Genomic DNA, 19283 nt, shown 5'->3' with positions numbered 1-19283 from the left:
CAACAAAAAAACAGGAAAAAGTAATTCACATCATCAGAGTCCATCTACCGTTAACTATCAACCGTTAACTAATAAGTTTTCTCACACATGTGCAAAACTGTAGTGCTGTCTAATCCTTGGTATTATGTAATGCCTTTAAAATGGATTAAGATTTCCTCAAGAAAACAAACGAAACACGCAAACCGGTCAAGGAATCTGCTGTAGTCTTCATTTGTGTTGACAGTGCTAAATAAAAGCCACTGTGAAGCTATACAGCACCACACTGTCACAGAGTCCACAGTACCAGAAAACGACTGAAGGATTTCAGTGTTGTGCAGAGATTCCACATAGCCACTCTACAACAACCCTTTCACTAGAGACAAAGGGCCAGATATGAACGGTGTAAAACGGAGATTATATGCAATCATGTCACCTACAGTTTCAATTATGCTGCTTCTGTGATTAGAGAATGTACATTGTGTTACATGCTTTGTTTCATTGTTGTGGTTGTTTTTTAATGGGTGTATACAACTAAAAGTGGAATGTTCCCTATATAATGTGTCAAAACCAAAACTAATATTCAAAATCCAAATATACAGATACAAAAAAAAAAAAAAAACCCTAACAGCTCAAGTAAATATCCAGTACTGTAATGGAAAACAAAGTATTGACATTTTATATTAAAGAAAATAAAAATCCTCTGCAATTCTTAAGCCTAGCACCTATTATGAAACTATTATGACATATCCAGCATAGTAGTTTGTTCTCGTTAAATGTACTATTGGTGTTACTGTGGAGATAACCGCTATGATGAAATTCACTGGACGAAGATTCAACACTTCCACATCAGATACAAGCACCAGGACCGGTAATAGAATCCTCTACTAAAGATTTTCTTCCTCTGTGCCGGCAATACATTTTAACCAGGAATGCTAAATCGTAACAATAATTTCACATTGAGAAAAGTTACATTTAGGTTAAGGTTGTTTTAGTTTTTTTGCTTTGCTATTGCAGTTATGACCTGCATCATAATGCGTAGTATCATTTGAGATTTATCGCCAAAGCCTGGAAATGGCTCAATTGGAAACAAAATGGTTTTTTTTTTTAAATAAATAAAATATTTAAAAAAATGTAATAAACCATTTCTGCTACAGCATACGTATTACAATGGTTTACAAGTTGAGCAAATTAAAAACAGGACACTTGTGTAAAAGTACAGAAAAAAAGAGCTTATCAATGTTTTGGTAACACAAGGCACGTGACGAAGCAGGACCTAGGCTACAAGCTACGGCCTTCACATGAAGAAAAATAAAAAGCTAAAAACATGACCTGTACCATTCATTAAATAGTTATTGTAGTTGTTGTTAAAATAAGGAAATCTTACTATTAATAATAACAAATATAATAACAATAATACAGCAGCAGAAACATCGGTTATCTTGACATTTAGAAACAGTGCGTAGACCCTCCTGAGAAAACCAACCCTTTTCACACAGACCAAACCAAAACAAAAAAGAAAATAAAAAAAGAAAGAAACCAAACAAAAGTGAACATTGAGAAGTCCTTTACAGGGTCGCCGTGGTGTGTTTCACAGGTGCAGTTCTTCAGTGTTTTTGTTGTTGTTTTTTGTTGTTGGCGGGCCAGTCTGTCAGATGGTGATGTGGCAAGGGCTTGTGCCCGAAGAGGGTGAGGGGAGGTCGGGGCCGGGTTGCCCTTGGCCAGCAGGAGTGGATGTGCAGAGCAACGGGATCCTCAGAGACACACTCTCTGTGCGCCTCGCAGGGGGAGGGACAGGAACGAGCAGAAACACAGTCGACGCCTTAACTCTCCTCGAAGTCCTGCTGGGACAACTCTGTTTTTACTTTCTTGGAAGGTGGGGCCCCGTCTTCGGATTCCTTAAAACCATAAAGAAAATGTAATGAGAGATAGAGAAAGGAAAAAACAAACAAATCAGACCCCAATGCAAAACTGGAGCCTTTGGCCTTTACCTGCAATATGGGACAGGGGATGCGAATTTCTCCTATCTGGGACAATGACATCATGTCCTTTCAAAATGTATGTCCCTTTGCAGTACCTTTGTAACCTCTATGTGAACCACGAGCGTGTCTCAGGACAAAAACTCCCTGTGGTCGAATCTGAAGACTCTCCACTCTTTACCTGAGTAGCTTTGGCAGAATCTGAGGGCGGCTCCTTCTCTCCTGAAGGCTGTGCTTCCGTCTTGTCAGGGCTGGCCACAGAGTTCTCCGTCAAATGGGGATTCTTGCCTGCATGATAAACAGACAGTCTCTCAGAGCGAGACTGGAGGAGTCGCTACAGTCTGCGTCTGCCTGCAATTACTCTCATTTGCCGCACAGCCCGTTTGAGGTCTTTTGTTTCATAATAATAATAATAATACTTAATAAGTGCGATGAGGAAACGGCTGATGGTCCGGTTTGCCACCTATAGGAACGTCTGCCAAAACAGTCGTGGGAAAACAGCAACACTGTTTCAGATCAGCAACCAGACCCACATTGAAAGACATCGAGACATAGCAGACTGTTTACTTCTGCTTCAATGCAAACTGTATAAATACTTGAGAACGCTGACATTTTCCAAAATAGTACAGAGTTTTAAAGTAAAGTGTGGTTTTCATTCAACTGTTCCAACTCAGACCAACAATTGTTCACAATACCAACTACAATGCTTTGGAGCCACCTAATGGCAAAACTGGGAAACAACTATAGCGCTGCAACAGAATCACTGATAAACAAGTAGGTGATACACAAGTCAGAATAAAACAAATGTGTGCTACAATAGAAATAACTCAGTCCCTAGTTTGTGTACATTACCGTGTTCATACATGTGCTGGCCTTACTGACTACCATCCTGCTGCTTCTGACTCGGGCGAAGTGTTTTCTGAAAGGTTCGGGCTCAGTCAGCACCCTGTCCGGTTCGGATCACCCTGACCGAGCCACCTGGGAGGAACACACTCACCCATCTTGGTTTCTGGGCCAGGCAGCTCCTTCTCGGGGGACTTGCTCTGATCAGACTTGGCCTCGTTACTGTCGCCCTGGGAGACCGCCATGGGCTCGGGGGCGGGGCTGGCACTGCTGCTGTTCTCCTGCTTCACGGGGGAGGCGTCAGCGATGGAGCTCTGGTTGCTGTTGTCATCTGAGAACCAAATCACTCAGTTAGGATTTGAAGGACAAATTCAACTTCATCACATCACTAAGGTTTTTAAGGTAGACTCGCCGTGACGGCCTCAACAAAACCAAAGGTCGAGGGACCCAAGGAGGTCGAGGGATATCCAGGTCTGAACATTAAAACCACAGCAGAAAAATAACACACGCCGTGGAAAAGAGCTCCACAATACAGACAACAATTCCCTGTGCCTCGCAAACTCCCCACAGCCCCAGCACAGCGGGCAAAGAGACAGCCTCACCGTGCATGTCCATCATCCCTGGGGAGGAGCTGTTTTCCGGGGTGGTCACCTCTGAGCCGCATTTCTCATCCTTGCCTTTCTTCTTATTCTTGCCCTTCTGAAACGGGACAGTCTTGACAGCATCATCATCTGACCAAAACCCCATTAACCCCATCGGCCATTAATTATAAGACCATCAAGCAAACGAAACAAACATTTGCTTCCAGGCTTTTACTGCAGGCTTCTGATTCTGCCATGCAGTGCTGTTCACTGTACAAGGCTGCTTTTGTATTGTTAGGCCTTCTACAGGACATTAATTAGAAGGCTGTCTTGCAGTTTGGGGGGTCTCTGGGTTTAATCTAAACATTACAAAAGGAATAAAACTGTGTAGAAGCCCTAAAGAGGCCCAATATCAAAATGTTTGTAACAACCAGGGATTAAAACAGGCAGCCACTCTTCTATCCTCTGAAACATAAACAAAACCAAAAACATTTGATGAACTCACGTCATCAGTCTTGGGCTCAGTCACAGGAACCCATTTGTAAATTCGAAGGGAGGTGTCTCCTACAGTCACCCATTTTTTCTCCCTGTGCATAGAAAGAGACGCACAATAGTCAAAAATAATCACATTCACTTATCCCCAAGGCAGGTCAGCTGTGAATGCAGTACCAAACACAAAAGCCTCATCCTAATATTGGAATTTGAATGCCATATTCCACTTATTACATTTCAAATCTGTAGTTGTTTATCAGTGACCTGTGCTTTCAAAATAGCAAGGGTTTTTTACATAATTGTAGAAAATATCATGCAAGTAAAATATAACTTTAACCATATGCGTTTTCAAAACCAAATTATTACGTTTGAATGTTTTTGCTCATTTACTAGAGTTAAGATACACTTAAAGGTTAAGTAATTTTAGCATGTATTATTTTAATGTAGGAAAGAGTGACAGTATTACAAATCACACCCCTTCATTTGCTGGGAGAAACCATTTGTTTATGGTATAAAATACTTTAAAGCACATCTTCTGTTCATACTTTCGCCATTAATATTTTGTAAGTCACCCTGGATAAGGGCGTCTGCCAAGAAATAAAAATAATAATATTTTTTTTGTGTAAGGTTGTTTAATTGGCCTTCAGATCTATCTAAAATTTAAAGAGGGAGTTCAATGGCTCTGTGTGTGCGAATATGGGCAGTAAAACTGACAAACCAGACACCACCCCCACTGTACCAGCTGACCACAGGGACACACACTGCCACGCCAAACAAGCCGTCTAGACACAGAAGATGCTTAATGCCACTCGATTGTGAACCACTGGGCATGAGTCCAGCCCGGGTACTGTGGGATCTCACACAAAAGGGCTGTGGCTGGGCGGGGTGGCACCCATATGGTGCCCATGACAAGACACTGACCCAAGGGAGCCAAGGGCAAGAACATGCGCACAGGGGCAGCCGGGTAATAATAGATTTGATAGTAGTTCCAAGCAGTTTGCACTTAGAGTCGAGATTAAATCTGCCCAAAAAAATTAAATCTGTTTTGATTTGAGAACTATTACTCCTGTAATAAAATCAAACTGATAACACAAATCAGTGACACAGTGTGTGAGTGGTCTAGACCTAGAGCAATATCATTCAGAACAGTCACATAAACAGATCAAACTTTTTCCTTCCTTGATGTATTCAAGCAGAAGGAAGCGATGGATGCTGTAGTAGTTCTTGACTAACACAGTAGACAAAGTTGCACTGAATTTTCTGCTCCGATCAAACCTCGCACGAATAATACAGCTCAATACTGCAATTTTATATCTCTCCAATCTATCAGAAAAAATACCACCTTCGTTTGTACGAACGTTTTTTCTCCCCCTTTCTAAAATACACACACACTAATTATATATATATATATATATATATATATATATATATATATATATATATATATATACACACACACACACATTTCAAAAATGCACGCATTCAGTTAAATACATACATACAAGATATTCCATAATCAATAGTCAAGGGACATTACCTTCAAAATATAAATTTAACCTTTATGTATTTATATATACATATATTGCATTTAAAAATATATATGCACAAAATGTATGGCATGTATTTGTATAATTTTATTTAAAATGTTAATACGCTCGACCTACGCTGTAGTGGTTTCAATGCGATTGCTGTTTTACTGTATGCATCTTTCTTCAAAAATGATCGTCATAATGCACACAAACAGGAAACTTATAAACATAACATAAATAGTCTAATGTGTAAGAAAGCTAGTTTTGCTTTGCTATGAATTAGTTTGAATGTGATCATTGTATTTTAAATGCGGGCTCCGATTGCGTGATCAGCCATGCAGCACTTCCTCCTCCCAGCCCCCCCTCCGCCCGCTATATCTCTTTGCTGTAAAGAGCGACTCCAGCGCTAAATTTAAACCCCACACTGAATAAAACTATCTGACTCCAGAGCGCCGTCGCCATACAGTTACAAAGTGGCGATTATGGTGCTGATTTGCGCCCCTGTCCCCAAACGCGCAGCTCCCTCCACCCGGCATTACAGCAGGCACCAGACAGCACAGGCTTCATGTGACTGCAACGAAATGGCTTCTGGGTTCAACCCACATTCATTCTTCATGGAAAAAGCCATTTAAATGATTGCCCAAATGTGCCCGTTTTGTGCCCGCCGGCGTGCGGCACGGTGCGCTCCGGCGCTCAGCACACCTGTGCAACCCGCGCGATTTCACTTCAAGATGACCCTTCTCTTTCATTTCATTCTTTCTTCTCCCTCTCTCTCTCTCTCTCTCTCCTCCCCCCACAAGCTGTGCTTTCTGCTCTTGGATAATGAACCGTGGCTTTTTTTCCCTGCTCTTACCATTTTCGTACTTTCTCAATAGCGGCCATAACCCGCTTGATGTCATCTTTCGCTCGGCTCCTGGTCTCGGCGCGGACCGACCTGCCCGACATTGCTGCTGTTGGATAATATTTTTAAAGCTCGCCGGCAGTTCAGACACAATGCAAACACTCAATACAGGGCTTTATGGGGAGGCAGCGCGCCTGCGCCAAACACAGCGCCGAGAGCCCACAGCTGCACGGCGAGGCAAGGCTGAAGCTTTGTCACACTGCGAACTGCAACACTGCACACACAGGCGGAGAACAAAGACTGCCAAGTTGTATTGTCTACCTAGAAAGTTTTACTCAAACTTTGCAAGTGCCTGCAGAGCGCGGAGAACTATATGTATTTACAACACTGCAGTAGTTGAGTTAAGTAACGAGAGGGAAAAGAATACATTTATTAGTGTATATGTGTGCATATATATGTAATATACACATCCATACGTATATATATATATATATATATATATATATATATATATATATATATATACACATCATTTTATGCTATTTATTGCCTTTTTATAAGTCACTGAAGAAGTGATATCTTTTAATATATCTCTGCTTCCCAAATTTAAAAATGTGAAAGTCTGCTTGACACTTATTGCTGTGTTGCTAAAAATGATGACACAACAGACTGAAACAATGTATCCAGAGCTTATTGCTAAAGTTCTGTTTTAAAGTTAAAGTCTAAATATAGCATGTCATATGTATTAGAGACCAATATTGAAAACAATAACATTTAGATGAAAATAAGCATTTTAATAAAGTCTGTGAAAATCTTCTTACGGTCTTCTTGTAAGTTTTAATTGAGCTAGAAAATGGCCATAGTGTTTGACTAGAGGGTTTACAACCCCAGAGTGGAGACAAAATATAACAAAACAGAACGTATACATGAAATCACTTTATTCGTGCGATAGATAAAAACATGTTCAAGATATTGAACGAAAAAGACTCTTCACAACAGGTGCCATCTTCTGAAGTGGAAAAGAAGCAACAAGTTGGAAGCCACTGAATGATCTTGCGTCCCTGATGGTTTGTTCTGAGGGGCACTAAGAGGAGAAGGCCTCCTGGCGCGTCTGTTCTTCATCAGACAGTGCGGGCTCTGGTGTGAAGATGGGGAAACCCAGAACATTGGTCTGAAATGTGTCCAGTGTGATGTCTTCAGGAAGTGCGTTCTCCAGGAGAGAGCTGGAGCCTGTCAGACGAGAAGAAAATGATTTAGGAATGGAATACCAATTTATATATGCTGTGAAAAACTGTTTTCCCTAACTCATACTACTACTTAAAATAAAAAGATCCCAGGGACGTTCCTGCATGATCTTTTTGTTTTAAGTACTAGTATGAGTTAGGGAAAACAGTTTTTCACAGCATATGTGGATGCCATGAATGCTCTCTCTCTCCAGAGAGGAATCGAGGAATTCAGTGGGACACATGCCTGTAGAAGGAAAACTTTGCAGCTCGGACCTCCCTCCTTCAGGATTCAGCCCCAACAGTGTGGAGAGGTACTCGGCCAGCTCTTCTTCCGTCATGTGCTCACCTGGGAACAAACAATATTTTTCTGCTCCTAAACTGGGACAAAACATAGTGTACACCAGCCAACTACTTCTCAGATCATGTCGAGGTAGCACAGAGAGGAGAACAGTATCTCAGTGAAGGAAATATAGGATGAGATAAACTGAGAAATAAGGAAACACCTTGGTATTCTGCAGGAAACAAAGTCAGATCTGTTTTACTCTGAACTCCAGCCACCCTGTGTGAACTATGAATTCCCCCTCACACATCACCAGTAAAGCATCGACAAATAACCACACATTGCTTCTCTTTCCTCTTCCTCTTGCTCAGGAGTAGATGATAGCAGTTTGAAATGATTGTTCGGGCCTTTGTGCGGGAAAGCTGTGCATCCTACCTCTGGCCTGCAGTAACTGTAGTAGCTCTCCTCGGTTCACTGCTTTCTCTCCCGTCTCGGTTTTATAGCCCAGAACTTCGAACGCATGCTGCAGTTCGGACCTAGAAATCCCAAAAGCTGGACGGTGGTTTACATACAGCTTAATAAACTCCCCCAGATCGATGTCTGTCAAATACTTTCCAGTGTCCACATATCTGCTGAATTTGACTTCATTGAGCATATCCTCCACCTGTGAAGACAAAACAAGAAGTAACTTTAGGACAGAAACATATATTTTTTATCCTAATGTGTACAAATATTTTAATCAAATGTATTATCAAGGGTCACCATGTTCAACTGTTACACATACATAATTTGTACAAATGTCAAACCGAAAGTATGAATTTGGAATTGATGTGCTTTACTAGTTTGTTACTGATGAAAAAGACTCTTTAGGATCAAAGGCCTATTACTGAAATATCAATATAATATCATCAAATAAAATATCTATAAGCATTATTTAGATCAGTTGCTAAGAGAGGGTTACTGGGATAGTGTTAAAAAGGTATAAATCCAGACACAGCTGTCAGATTCTTTATACAAGTCATACAATAGCAATGACTGAGTAAATATGACTATTTCATTTTGAGTGGCAGCACTATGTGGCAAAGTGAGAGGCAGAACTTGTCAAGGGAAACAGGATAAAGAGAGAAAAGGCTGCAAAAATAGAGCTGTCTGCCAGCCATCTCTGCGAACGGCCAGATTGAAAGCCCAAGCACAGCGCTGTCTGCAGACGGCTGATATTTCCAAGAATGCCCTGCCAGGTATGCGAGCTGTCGACAGCGCGGACTCTGTTGTTCCAGCCCGCAGCGGCGGCAGTTATCTGAACCTGCCTCCTGCTCCGAGGGGTACAATCCGAGCGCCCGCATGACAAAGGGGATGTCTGCCAGGGGGATGCTTGTAGACACCTGTCTGGTCTCCATGGAGTCAATTCCCTGATTGCGCAGCTGGCAATAGTAAAAATAGTCCTCCAGCTCCTAGAGGGAAAACAACAACAAATTAATACAATATTAATTCACGTTTTGTCTGCATCAGTCAATACTAATCCGGTGTGACTGGAAAAGCATCAAACATAACAGCTCTTATTTTCAGCTGTGGGCAAACCCCACCATAGTAAAATGATCAGATGGGCAGTTTGCCTAGATTCTCCACAATGGAACACTGGGCTTTCTCTTTTAAAAGTTTCACCTTTACAAATTTCCGCTCCCTGCCTTTCTTCGGTTGTAGGAGATAAGGGTGGATGAACCGAGGGCTACACAAGCTGCACAGCTTGTTCTTTTTTGTGCGCCAGTGATAAAACAAACTACACACAAGATACAACTGTCGCCAGGCTGATTTGCCTACACATCAATGAGTATGTCTATGAATAAAAACATGCCAAGTGTGGAGTAAGCTCTAAACCACACAATCATTTTTGTGAAATAAGTGTTTCTTTTTGTTTGTTTTTTTGCATCTCACAGGTGTTCTTTTGTAGCCCTTTTCCCTTTCTAGATTCCCTAGGTGTTTGATATGCAAGGTGATACGTATCTGCTCGAGAGGGGGGTGAAAGGAGATCTGCTCACCCTGAAGAATTCTCCATCTCTCCCCCCTTCCAGAAGGTCATAAAATGGGGTCAGGTCCTGTCCACCCAGTGACGCTGCTGCCTCCAGAGCACTGACAGGGAAGAAAGGAGTAATCTGGGGATTGTCCAGGCAAGAACATGTGTCGGGGCACTACTGATGAACTCCCAGATCTATCAGTCCAATGCACCTGAGGTCAGACACTATTCACAGTGCAGAAGCAATGACGGCTTTGTCACATATCCAACTGAGGCAATATTGCTGACCAAATCCCATGAACACATGCCACTCATCCTTGAAGCCCCAGAGGTCATGGCTACGGGGAACACAGGCATGCCAGACAGCGTGGGAAAGCTGCTCTGACATTTTTGAAAAAAGAACAGAGACGACGGGGCAGAGGGGGAGTATTTGTCTGCGGAGCACGGGCGTTATCGAAATTTCATCGGATGGAAATGCCACAGAATGATTCACCAACTGTGTCCCATGTTTATTTAGAGTGAGAGTCTCCCTGAGAGCTCTAACTGAGAGGACTCAAGAGGCACCCACCATAGCAAAGGTCTCATATTCAATCCCAATTACTGACCCTCCTCGACAGGGTCACAGGGGCATGAAATTAGCACCTGCCAACCAGCCACACTTGCAGGTAGGAGAGTCAGCATCCCAACCTTGAAAAATGTAAAATCCCGTTCAGAAACGGACACATCATCAGAATGCTGGGGCAGGACATTTTCGGATCATGTCTGGAGGTCCAAGTAAGTCGGCTCATGAACTCCATGACAATGTTTTAAAAAATCCCATACCTTTAGCTACTCAGAGACATTCATTTACCATCCAGATCTTTGTGGCTAGTGACGAGATGACGAGACGAGACATGACGAGACATATACTTAGATCTACCCAAGATTCGTCGCAGCAGTGTTCTAAAGGAATCACAAATTTCTTCCCCAAACACTCATTTTGGATTTTTGAAATTATAGTCTATATGTTCACAAGTTCTTCACGCTTTACTGGCACTCTGTGTTTAATTTGTAACTGTCACGCATTCCAATAGTTTCTGTACACTTAGTGTTTGTGTGAACTACAGCTCGATCAGTGTAGCCTATACTCTACAGCAATACTAACCAAAGTGTGTGGTTCAACGAACATATAGTTTTAGGCCCTGGGGTAACAAAATCTTTAGTTTCATCAAGCACAATGGTGGTTTGACAGTAGAGGGAAGGGCAAAGGAGTGGTGTGTGTTTGTGCTTAGAAATAAAATGGCAACAAAGGCCCAGTTGTAATGGGACTGCAGGAGACAGAGCAGCTCACTTCAGGTTGGCCTCCCAGGCGAGCACAGTGCAGTCGCTGCCCCCTGCTGTGAAGATGTAGCGACTGTCAAAGGAGCAGGCGAAGCTGGAGACCCCGGTCGGGTGACAGATGAGGGCAGATGTCCTGTGGGGATTTCCATCTACTGGCAGGATCTGGAGGCCAACCTGGGCACATCGAGATCAAGCATTTAATGCCCTTCTTAAATCGAACACACTCACTCAACTTGTAGGCTGCTACTACCACACTGTTTGGTCTAGAAGCTACAGCTCTGCTACTGGCCTGCAGGCACGATGAAGCTGTTGTTTATACAGTCACTGCCAGTGAGATTAGCTTATAAACACAACAAGATTTACAAGGTATATACTTCCCATTCATCAGAAATGCCCATAGATCCTTAAGAAACTAACTTCTTTTTAAGCACATATGAAAAGCAAATCATGTTAAATGCTTTGTAGCATGTCAAGACCATATTGTTTACCTTGTCTTTGGTAATGTATGCGAGATAGCCAGCACTGGGGTCTCTAGCACTTGAGACAGAAAGGACGGCCACCTTCTCAACAGGAGATCCATATGTTGGTCCAAGAAGTGTCTTTCTGCCCAGACAAGCAGGCGAGAAATAAGTACTATCTTTCAAGGTATTCTTTCAAACAAATTTCACAGGGGGATATTTGGACATTTTAATAGAGCTTGCTAGTTCTTTTGGGATCCCTGATGTTTTTGTAGCTGTACCTGCACATTTTGGTGGTGCAGTTGAAGAGCTTCATCTTGTACTGGTCATTGACAGTAAGGATGAAGTTTTCCTTGGTGAGTGGTGGGTACCAGGCCATACACTTGGGCACAGCACTCTGCTCAATGCGGTCTTTGCTCAGAAGTTTCAAGTCGTCCTCCTTGCTGTTGAGGTCATATTCTACCTGAGGGTGAAGATACACACAGGTCTATTGTACCTTCAATCTAATCACTGTGATGGGCAGTATTTTCCTAGTGATGTCATAACCTTTGTAATTCTGTGCATAAGCAGAACTCTGTATGTTAGTCATTTTTAAACCACATTTGTCACTCTGCAACTGCTAAATTACCGAAAAATGAAAATAAATAAATAATAATGCAATTCTGTAGCAACAATGACATAAATGACACAAACGTTCATTCATAATTTGTAAAAGCTTCCACACTATTTCGAAGACTCTATCCTTGATGCACTCAAAATATTCAAGAGTGAAATGTAAATAGAGTGTAAATAAACTCTTACCAACACTCTGTCCATACCCAGAGACAGGAGCCTGGGCTGACCGCTGTCCAGGTGGAGCCCGAACATGAGGTCCTGAATGGGCTGATAGTGGGAGCGATGCCTGCCCAGGTACTTCCACACCTGCTTGCCACTGTCAGAGCAGAGCTTGAACACAGTCACAGTGAACCCGGCATCCTGGAAGACAACAACCACATGTAACTGCCAAACATGCAGGTAAAATACACACACATAGAAAAAAAAGAGCCATCTCTCAGTTTCTTATTCTCAAATCCAGGACAAATGGACAGACAGTGTGTACTCACAGCAGTGGCAAGGTATTGAGAGTCCCTGGAGAAGGCGATGTGGGTAATGCCCTCCCTGGCATATCTAAACGGTTCCGCGCACTCGTTATCCAGGGTTAGGGCATCAAGCACATAAACACTGCCGCTGGCAAAACCAACTGCTAAATAAAAACCTAAAACGTAGATTGCACAAGTAGAACCATCAACCATCAGAGTTCTTCAAAAATCACACCGCTACTGCAGGGTGCATTTAATTGAACTGAATTTCTTTCAACTTTTACTTTTAACATTTACTTTTCAAGAAAATGGGGAGTGCAAAGATTCCCCCCAACTAAAATCTTAATTGTTCTTAATTAGTTTCCTGCAATGAAAGCCTTAAGTCTCAATGCCTGCAACTGGGAGACTAACATATCCCAATGGGCATTCTACTGTAAGAGGTATGTGAGGGGCTGTGAAATCATTATTAATTTCAAAGGGCAAACTCATAGCACATGCACACCAGATGTCTTCAACCAGGAGCATCCACAGTTCTTAATGTTTACCAGGGCTCACAGGATCCAGGATCACTGTATTTCAGTCACTGAGTTCTACATGCGTTAGTGAAAGCAAGAGATTCGTACAGAAAAACGTTGAATCCGTTGTTCACATTTGTACAGAACAGTATTTTTTAAGCAGTGATTTGTACATGAGACTGGAGCTGATGTGGGTTTAAAACATTTCACAACTTGTCTTGTTATCTCTGCAAATGGATGTAGGGCAAGAATGAGCACATTTACCTTGAGGATCATACACCATGCACTGGATTTGCTTTTCCTTCTCAAAGATCCGGCTGCAGATACACTTCTTGCGCTGATAGTCCCACACCTTGAGGATTCCACAGTAGCTTGCCATGGAGACTAGAGGCAGGGCAGGGTGACATGCCACAGCATGCACGGCCTCACAGTGCTCCTGCACTAACATCTCCAGCCCACTTCCCTCAGCAGTTATGTGCATCACAGTTGCATTTGTAGTGGATATCACAAAATTTCTGAAGGGGTGAAAGACAGAAACAGCTTGATTAGCTCCACACAGTACAGACCTAACAGGAAATGCTATACTCTATAAACCCCAGGGATTTGTCGCTTGGATTCCAATTACAAATTAGTTTACTCTCTTTGATTTATCTCTTTGAGTTCTGTATCAGATATTTCTTATTTCCACGACATGTGCCTGATGTGACTGCTGCCATGTTATTTAATAAACAATTTACAAACCTGGACACAACATAGATTTTATTTCACAATTAACTGTTCCTGCGTTCTCTAATTTTCTCGTCTATTCCGCCAGCAGGCCTACATATTCAATGCGGTGAAAAACACTGCAACACTGAACTCCTTAAACCAGCTTGTCACAGGTCAGCTGTGATAATGAACAAAACCCAGCTGGGCAGAGGATGGGAAATGCCTCGAGCTGAAAAAGCCTGGAAACGCTGCAATGCCGTTTCTCCGTGAAACACATTTTCAACTGTTAACATCTTATCACGACTCACCTCACAGCAAACTGCTTGGCTTGAAGAGTGCAGTCTGCTGGATATCCTGTGGTGTGTTTGGCTGGAGAAGGAGGCTCTTTTGAAAAGGAAATGGAGCGGACCGGTTCCAGACTGAAGTGACTATACCAGGTCATCAGCTTGAGTTCTTCATCATAGAACTTCACATGGCCTCTTGTGTCACCAGTTACTATGAAGCTGCAGAATTGCAAAGCACAACAGGATAGAAGTGTGAGAGGCCTGTGCATCATACAGTTCAGGCTCTTTTAAAGGCCTTCACAGTCACTATTTATATATTCTCCAGCTCTTTCCAAGCTTCTGATGGACACTAATGATCACAATGTCATTCAAAATGGTACCCCTGTTCTGTAAACTTAGTGGACAGAATACTTTTTCTAGGGCTATAGCAGAGCAGAGAGAGACACACTGCTGCTGTACAAGTCGCTGGGCCAGACAATGACACATTCTTCACCGCTGGTGGTAACTTGGAACTGAACAGCTCAACTGTCCTTTGATGAACAGTATCGTCATGATTCATGTATTTCCCTGAGACTGAGCAGCTGTGAGCCCTGCCGTATAAATGCCTCTAATTGTTGCTCATTGAACTCTATGCCACTTTCCCAGTCCAGGGCAGCTAATGGTTACAACTAGCGCCTGTCATTGGCCTGCCTGCTTGCGTTCGGGAACTTTAACCGGCATCCTAACTTCAGCCATATTCTGACACAGTCTAACCAGGGCAGATCAGCTATTCAAGTCTGAGTGATCTTCTGAAACAGCCAGTTCAGTGAAGCAAGGAAAAGGGGACAGCTTTTGTGAATGAGAAAGAAAGTGATTTGTAGTGTCAGGGAAATTATGGCAGGCATCAGAAACAGATGGTTCCCAGGGGTTTGATGTGCAGCATGGTGCTCAGTTTGGCAGGTACACTACCTATCTGTCACGGTCAGCACTGTGATGCCATCCTTCTGGAGGAATATGAGTTTGGTGGCTGTTTTGTTATGGGGCCGCAGGGGCGCTGGCATGCGCACGGTGTCCCAGAGCACCAGGTTCCCCGCTGAGGTGGCAGTGAATGCCAAGGACCCTCCAGAATGGAAGATGGACTGACTGAAAGATCCCACAACCTTTTTGAATGACTGGGGGAGAAGATGCAGTTTAGGACATTTGAAATTGATTGATTCCAGCAATTATTTAAAGTATTATTATTTTCTATTTCTCTTGTATCATCTCTAGATTTGCTCTGAAAAGTAGAACAAATAATACAATATTATATATATATAATGATAATTGTGATTGGAAAACTCACCTTATCTGTAAGTGGTGGGGCTGTGTACTCCAACTGTCCTTTGTCCTGCAGTGAGAAAAGCAATATTTGACTAAGCACAAGTAAACAACTCAATGTTCATAGAGCTTGCAATTGACAAGCTTAGCACTGAAAGGTACTTCGGTAAAAGGAAATCAAATTGTATGGAAACGGTTATTTTCATTATGGTACGGATTGCATGATTGAGAGTTATGGAAAACAGTTCCACTGCATAAGAATCTATCCAGACTGGACCTAAACATTTAATCTTTTATGTCTTTTCATCGTTTGATTTTAACACCCGACAAAGCCTTACATCCAGGGTGAATGAACAGAACAAATCAGACCTGCAAAAGGCATCTTACCCAGCTGTAAAACAAAACCTGGTTCCCGCTGTTGCTGATGATCTGTGAGCTGTCGTTCGGATTGAAAATGACATAATTCTAGGACAAAATAGTAAAATATATATTTAAATAAATATGATCCATATAATTTGACATTACAGTATGATATTGTGTTGTTGTTTCTTTGGACAAGATATGTGATACCTGTAAGCCATATTCTGGACTCAGTTCTGTGATGCAAACAGGACCTTCTACCTCATTGGTCCAGTCCCAGATACAGACTCTCTGAGGAAAGAGCATTATAGACAACTGATAGGCAAACAAAACAGTGTGTAGAAATGTAAAAATAAATCACACCTCAGCTTCCTAGGTTTCCACATTTCTGAACATTTATATCAGAATGATGAACAGTGATAATAACTAAAAAAAAAATCTACCATAGTAAAAACTGATATGCTACCATGGTCAAAGTAATCGAACCACAATTTTGAGCAACACATAGGAAACTGCTCAGTGACTACCTGGGTAAGACACGGTTTCATGTGTGTCAATCAAGGTATACCTGAATTGCTTCTGCTCCGATTGTCACCAAATACTTTGAGTCCTTTGTCAATGACATAGCCACTACACCCCCCCCGGGATGGCAGTCAAACAGAGTCTGCACTGGAATCCTGCCAAACAATACAGTATCACACTATTTTATATATAAGTTAAAGCAACAGGAAACACAACAACAGAGATTTTGATAGTATCTTATTTATTTATATATCAATCTTGGTTCTCCAATAGGCTCCAAACGTCTCACCCTGAGTACGAGTCCCATATGATCACCAAGCTCTCTTGACCCTTGTCAGCTGTGGCCACCCACCTCCTGTCCTCACTGACACAAAGACAGGAAATGGGGCTGCAGTGACCCTAGGAGACCAGACAAACAGGAGAGATGTCAAACAACACACAGATACACAATTACCTAGCCATCAATTACAGAGGGCTGTGAAGCAGCACTGGGAAGCCAACCCACATCAGAGAACAGAAAGCAATAGGAATTTAAAGGCCTTAGGATGCCATCACAGTTTTGACACTCGCTCCTGAATTTCAGGTTTTGCATTCCCCCTTTAGAGCTTTTACAACTTCAGAGATGTTTCCCATTCTGTCACATCTGCTCCCTAGGCAGCCGTAGCGAACATGCCCCAACATTTGATGGGAATTAGGTTGGAAATCTGGACTGTCCACAGTACATTTTCCAAGAAACAAGTGTCTCACAGAACAGCCTGTAGCTGTACAGCAAGGCATGTAAAATTCAAACCAAGGGCATGCATGTATTGATACTTATATGTTTATTTAGAGTAAATCCTTTTGGCATGGATGAATACTGTATTCATTTCATTAAGCTGTAATTAAATAACACCATGCACATTCAATTGTTGACTTTAGTAGTTTCATTTTTGTTGTTGCATGGCCGGCCATCCCATTGCTAACTGTAGTTTTGTCTGGTTTATCAGCTGAAGTGAAATGGAAACATAATTTTAAACTCATGTCCAGCCTGCAGGACTGAGAATCTCTCTTGCCTGGAGTATGTGCTGAGAGTTGGAGGTGTGGTCAAACATGACTGCAACATGGGCACAGCCGAACAGGATCACACGCCTGTCGTCATCCCGAAGACTGTACACGGGGAGGTGCTTGTTTATCCCAAAAGCCCACTCTAGAGTCTAGAGCATCAGTGACACAGATGTGACATGAAAGAAGAAAAATAACCAATTATTTTATTCCTGCAGGATACATAATTCGGTGCTCAAGTAGTCTTACGCACTTTTTTTGTTTTCTGCAAAACAATCCTGTGTTCCACAAACATAATAATGATTGCAAGATGGGTCAGCAATATTATATACATACATTTTAATGCCTGCTTAAAAAACATCCAGAAGGCTGTGTTTTCAATCCCCACAGAGAACTGTATTGTAATGCATTGGAACATACCAGCGGGTGAGTTCTGCTTGCGGGGGGCTCCTCCTCGAACAGAGTCCTAGGGGAGGCAGTGTATAATTGGGAGTGGTCTGCCTGCCCCACATCTTCACAGGGCTGCTGGCCATTGCTCACAGCATCTGTCTGCCTGGGAAGTACACCCTTGCCTGCCCGGTTTACCTCCTCAGCAATTTTGTCTTCTGAGCTTGGACTTTTTTCGCCCAAGTCCTCGTCTCCCTGTCCAAAATCCACTTTACCTTGATTCTCATCCTCTCGGGGTTCATCTGTCCTGCTGTCCTCTGCGGTGTCCAGCTTCTCACCCTCCTCTTTCTCCTCTTCTCCCCCCGTCTGCTGCGCTTCCTTACTGTCAGACGGGCTTAGAGGCTCGTCTCCTCCCAGGTCTTCTACAGGGCTCGGGGAAGACTCTCCCAGGAGATGCTCATCCTCCGTCACAGGCTGGCTTTCCTCTCCTGACACTGGGTCAATGACAGGTGCTTCTTCAGCAAGTGACATGACTCTCTCCCGGTGTCTCAGTAATCCCTACAAGGAGAGTTTGACAAGTGCAGTGACAGTCTTGAGAAACACATACAGATCTCTCTTGGCCTCAGATGTATTCACCTATCTAAACAGAGCAACATGGATAATGATGTTGTCATTATTATTATTGCTATTATTATTGTTGAAACATAAAACTATGTCACGTTATTTGTGGTTCAGGCTAGGTTAAGACTACATCCTCTGTAAAGTAGTCTGTGGCAATTCCTTTGGGAAAGGCACTAAATAAAATAAAGATTGATTGATGAGACTTTGGGCTTAATTAGCGTTCGTGTTATCTAAGGAAACTAAGATTTCCATAGGGCTAGGGTTTTATCTCTGCCGAGTTGTATTTTCAGATTTGGCTTATTTTAAGATGTTGTTGTTGGTTATAATTGAGGTACTAGCTATTGTTTGGGCTGAAAAGCGAACAAAATCATATTGCAAGAGCACAAATGATAGTTTGTAACCCTAAGTGAAACGTTTGAAATTTAAAATAATAATAATAATAAATAAAACACGTTGAAACTCTTACACATAACCACTTAAACAATTATAATACTGCATACTGAAACAAAACATTTCAGATAGACCCGATCCAATCATTACAAATAAAACTAGCAGGTTACAAAGACACAAAACAAAAGTGCAATATAACGTGCGCAGTTATTTCACGGCACTTTACAACAATTGTTTACAACAATTGCTCTTTATTTCTTACCAAAGCGCACGCATTTTCTTTATGTCGTCTGATTCAGAAGTAATATGGGATGTAATTCAAATTATGTTTTGTTTTTTAAAGTTTTTCCACAATGTCACGATTTAACAACACACGCACTAGAACTGAACAATAGTAAATTCAATACAATATTTAGTTTAACACTTAAGTACAAAATTGCCACTACTTACTTGGAAAATAGTCGGCAAACCCCCAACAACACTTCTGTATCTGAACTGCCAGTGCAGAGCGTCCCGTTGCTTAGATACGGCAGAGCATGCTGGG

General features: G+C 42.2%; 2 protein-coding genes across 2 annotated transcripts in view; both read right to left on the bottom strand.

Moving 5' to 3' along the window:
• bcl7a (BAF chromatin remodeling complex subunit BCL7A) overlaps positions 1 to 6442 on the bottom strand; it is a 7302-nt gene extending 860 nt beyond the window's left edge. Inside the window, exons 1-6 of the mRNA XM_066689218.1 lie at positions 6254 to 6442; positions 3885 to 3966; positions 3401 to 3497; positions 2953 to 3129; positions 2137 to 2243; positions 1 to 1874 (exon numbers count right to left, since the gene is read on the bottom strand). The exon at positions 1 to 1874 is cut by the window's left edge and continues 860 nt beyond it. Coding sequence (XP_066545315.1) covers positions 1800 to 1874; positions 2137 to 2243; positions 2953 to 3129; positions 3401 to 3497; positions 3885 to 3966; positions 6254 to 6345 — 630 coding nt within the window. The 5' untranslated portion in view covers positions 6346 to 6442 and the 3' untranslated portion in view covers positions 1 to 1799. The remainder of the gene's footprint in view (positions 1875 to 2136; positions 2244 to 2952; positions 3130 to 3400; positions 3498 to 3884; positions 3967 to 6253) is intronic.
• Positions 6443 to 7162: 720 nt separating this feature from the next.
• On the bottom strand, positions 7163 to 19252 carry cfap251 (cilia and flagella associated protein 251). The gene is made up of 21 exons (XM_066689609.1): positions 19190 to 19252; positions 17762 to 18286; positions 17353 to 17493; positions 16590 to 16699; positions 16347 to 16455; positions 15989 to 16069; positions 15806 to 15883; positions 15444 to 15488; positions 15071 to 15273; positions 14147 to 14341; positions 13395 to 13645; positions 12640 to 12791; positions 12338 to 12511; positions 11818 to 11999; positions 11567 to 11681; positions 11089 to 11252; positions 9784 to 9874; positions 9055 to 9198; positions 8183 to 8411; positions 7712 to 7813; positions 7163 to 7471 (listed from the first exon to the last, which is right to left on the bottom strand). The coding sequence occupies exons 2-21, from the start codon at positions 18257 to 18259 to the stop codon at positions 7326 to 7328; spliced, it is 3210 nt and encodes a 1069-aa protein (XP_066545706.1). The 5' UTR covers positions 18260 to 18286; positions 19190 to 19252; the 3' UTR covers positions 7163 to 7325.
• Between the last annotated feature and the right edge of the window lie 31 nt (positions 19253 to 19283).

This window comes from Amia ocellicauda, chromosome 17, assembly GCF_036373705.1.
Source record: "Amia ocellicauda isolate fAmiCal2 chromosome 17, fAmiCal2.hap1, whole genome shotgun sequence".
Lineage (NCBI taxonomy): Eukaryota > Metazoa > Chordata > Actinopteri > Amiiformes > Amiidae > Amia > Amia ocellicauda.
Note: the sequence above shows the minus strand (reverse complement) of the source record. Positions and strands in the feature narration are given on the sequence as shown.

Bases quoted from the DNA above. Each gene is read 5' to 3' on its own strand.
- cfap251 (XM_066689609.1), bottom strand. From the start codon at position 18,259: ATGTCACTTGCTGAAGAAGCACCTGTCATTGACCCAGTGTCAGGAGAG. The intron at 9,875-11,088 runs GTGAGCTGCTCT...CTTCCCTGTCAG, and splicing joins GCCTGGGAGGCCAACCTGAA to TGCTCTGGAGGCAGCAGCGT. The intron at 9,199-9,783 runs GTGAGCAGATCT...TTTTCCCTCTAG, and splicing joins GAGATGGAGAATTCTTCAGG to GAGCTGGAGGACTATTTTTA.